Here is a 3,538-nt window from a genome sequence, read left to right on the forward strand (position 1 = left end):
ATGTCTACAAGCTTTTATTTTCCCTGACAACATCTTTTGACATTTTAGTAACAAACGACAAACAATGACAAGAAATCACTTGGTTTTATATAATTTTCAAAAGTAGTAAGAAAGTTTTTTTTTAAAAATAAAGTTCGCATAAAAATACACTAGACCTATATAAGAAGTGTGTGTGTGGGGGGGTGCTATTTGGAAATATGAAATCAAAATGAACACACTTTTAAACAGACTCGACTCAAACTACACTTCTCCACTTTCCAGAGAAACTTATTTGTTCCTTTATTCCGTGGTGCTATGGCTGGAACCCAGGGCTTTGCATTTGTTAGGCAAACTGTCAAGAGCTGCACCCAGCCTCAGGAGAAACTTTTCCCCAGGCTTGTCCACCAGCCCAACCATGACAGTTGTCATGCCCTGTCACACCTTCAGCAGAAAGGCAGAAACACAGAATCATGGGAAACTGAGGCCAGCCAGATACACCCTGACCCCAACACCAGGTATCTGAGTTGTTCCAGCCAGACACACCCTGACCTCTGACCCCGGTTATATGAGTTGCTGCAGTCAGCGTGGGCTGTTAAGGAATATTAAGGGGACCAGGACATGGGGAGGATGCAAGACAATGGGCTGCTGTCCAGGTCTCCAGATGCGTGCCCAGAGATGCCCTCACATCCGCAAGGCAGAAAAGCTGAACGAGGGAGGAGGCCACGCTGCTCATGAAAGAGTACACCATTTCTCTCTGTCCTAGCCTTTGAGATGTGGCCTTTTGACAATAATCACCTGGCAGGAAGAAAAATTACATACATTTAATTCAAACAAAAATTTTTGAAAAATGTAATTTTTAAGATTTGCATTCCCATGCTAAAAGGCTGACCAAACTATCAGGCCAGGTTTTAATAATCCAGAGACCTGAGCAGTAGCCCAGGGTCCCGACAACAGGTGCTGTTCAGAAGGTCGAGTTCAGGGACAGCATGAAGGAACTCCTGTCCCTTTATGTCCCTTATGCCTGTCCTCTACCCTTGGGCTCACTGGAACCTTCTGGCCTGCAGAGCACTCATACATAAAATACAAATAGCTAAAAATATCTAATGATTGACCATCATATGCTAAATACTTACCCGAAAGTATTATGTACTTTCAAGTCTTAGGGAGATCACCATCGTCTATGAGAAGCACTGTCCCCCCCCCCCCCCCCCCCCCCCCCCCCGCACACACACACAAAGCAGTAACAGATCTAACGGATCATCAAATCCTTCCCAGCCCAGCACGGCACACTCTGTTCACCTTCAGCTTGGGTTTCGGATCCTAGTCGTGTACTTGTCAGGCTGGGCAGCGCTCATCACCGTGGTGTAGATTGTGAAGCTGAAATAACAGGACCCTTTCTTATGCGTGCATCAGCTTCCCCTATGGTTCCCCGCCCCATCTCTTGGTAAGAATGCAGAGGCAGCATGTTAAAAATGTAAGTAGAGAAGTCTAAGTGTTTTCTTCTGCCTATTTTGAAACACCCCCAAAAGCTGAGATGGACTTTCAAATTCCTCAGAGTTCAGGCTGTGGTGGTGACTTGGGCGGCTATCCCTGTTCTTTGCTGTCATGGTGAAAGGGACCCCCAACTTCTGTACAGCTACTCCTCAGAGCACACTAGGGGTATCCTGTGTCCTCCTGTGTCCTCCCCTTAGGAGAGCATGTGGATAAAATCACAGGCTACAGGCCAGAGAAACCCTAGCTCAGGCTGCGGTTGTCAAGAGCACAGGTTAAAAGGGGAGGGATAATAATAAAGCCAGCAATCATAACGTCAAACTATATTTTTAAAAATCAAAAGAATAAATACATAAGAAGAGAAATGCAATTGCCTGGCGGTGGTGGCACACACCTTTAATCCCAGCACTTGGGAGGCAGGCAGAGGCAGGTGGACCTCTGAGTTTGAGGCTAGCCTGGTCTACAGAGCAAGTTCCAGGAGAGCCAGGGCTACACAGAGAAACCCTGTCTAGGAAAAAAAAATAAAGAAAAAGAAGCACGGACAGTGAGTGTTCAGCAGAAAGAAGAGCGTGAGTGGGTAACAGAAACTGGAATCTGGCAAAAGCCTGGTCTATCAGGGAGCTCATGAACTCATGAAGACTGTCCCCCTGCGGACTGAGAGACAGCCTCATCCAGGTCACCCCATCCTGCTGATGGCTTTGTTTTTCTTGAATTTCTCACCTGGTTGTAACATGTGTACCTGCCCCTCCCCCTGAACTAGAATATGTATCCCCTGAGACTTGGTTTGGCTCACTGCTGCCTCCGGGAGCAAGGATCCCTGGGAAACGAGGGTGTGCGTGAGGACGTAACAAACTCTTAGATGAGAGCTGACTCCTCGCTGGGCGCACATGGTAACTGAGAGAGGGCTAAAGCCGGGCACCCCGCCTTCATTTTAAGTCTGTCTCGTTGGATCACTGCTCCCCTCTGCACATGGGCGTGTGAGTCTGTCGCTCTGAACACCCCATGTTAGTAGGGGTGCCTATCTAGAGACTGGTGCTGCTAACTACACCAACCCGATTCCAGGCTTAAGATTCATGGACGCATCTTACCGACTGTTTTTACACTGCCCTGTTCCAGTTCCCCCAAATGCACTTAAATGTCCCCAGTCATTATCCTAAACCTGCGTCAACTGGGGTTCCAGGAACAGCACAGCCTTACAGGACACCCCCACGTCTTCTGAGAACCAGCCCATCCTCTTAAGAGGTGGGGACTTCTTCAGAGCCCCCTGCAAAACCAGAATGGAACAGGGATCAGCCAGTCCACGGCCTCACCAGGAGGAGCTACTCTTGACTCTTCCCCCAATCATCATCATCATCATCATCATCATCATCATCATCATCATCATCATCATCATCATCATCAGCCTCTTCTTTTTTGTTTTGTTTTTTTAGAGACAGGGTTTCTTTGTGAAGCTTTGAAGCCTGTACTGGAACTCGCTTTGCAGACCAAGTGAACCTCAAACTCACAGAGATCTGCCTGCTTCTGCCTTCTGAGTGCTGGGATTAAAGGCGTGTGCCACCACCGCCTGGCTCCCCAATCCTTCTGTTTAAAACCTAAGCACCTGCCAGCCCCCTCAAGATGAGTTCGGACTCACTGACCCCTTTACTTGTTGTGCCTCCCAGCATGCCTTTCTTTGTTTGCTTCCAGTCTGCCTCTCTCTAACTGGCATATCAGGGCAGGCAGCTGAGCTCGCTTTTAGAGGCACTTGGTGCAAGAGCTTCTGCTCTGAAACACCTGGTCACAGAACATTTTTCCTGGGGGACAATGAGATGTGCTGAACATGCAACTTACTTGTTATAAACAGGAAACACAGATAAAACCTGCACAGGAGAAACATCATATTAGGAAAACAGTAAAAGGTGGAAGACACACATGCAGAGTACGTACAAGGAGATTGTAACCACGTGCCCGGCGACAGGGCTGAGCAGGAAAGGAGCTGCCTGCCAAGATGATGACCTGAGTTCAGTCCCTGGAACCCACATGGTAGAAGGAGAAAATCAACTCCCAGGAGTTGTCCTCTGAGCACACA

The 3,538-nt window shown here is 47.9% G+C and overlaps 1 protein-coding gene across 2 annotated transcripts in view; it reads right to left on the reverse strand.

The window, feature by feature from the left end:
• Naaa (N-acylethanolamine acid amidase) overlaps window positions 1-3,538 on the reverse strand; it is an 18,340-nt gene continuing 14,802 nt past the window's right edge. Inside the window, exons 9-11 of one of the 2 annotated variants that reach the window (XM_005359498.3) lie at window positions 3,301-3,329; window positions 1,279-1,356; window positions 1-774 (exon numbers count right to left, since the gene is read on the reverse strand). In XM_005359498.3, coding sequence (XP_005359555.1) covers window positions 1,281-1,356; window positions 3,301-3,329 — 105 coding nt within the window. In that variant the 3' untranslated portion in view covers window positions 1-774; window positions 1,279-1,280. The remainder of the gene's footprint in view (window positions 775-1,278; window positions 1,357-3,300; window positions 3,330-3,538) is intronic. The other variant, XM_026785345.1, reaches the window with a different exon arrangement.

The sequence above is a fragment of the Microtus ochrogaster genome, linkage group LG1 (assembly GCF_000317375.1).
Source record: "Microtus ochrogaster isolate Prairie Vole_2 linkage group LG1, MicOch1.0, whole genome shotgun sequence".
Classification (NCBI taxonomy): Eukaryota; Metazoa; Chordata; class Mammalia; order Rodentia; family Cricetidae; genus Microtus; species Microtus ochrogaster.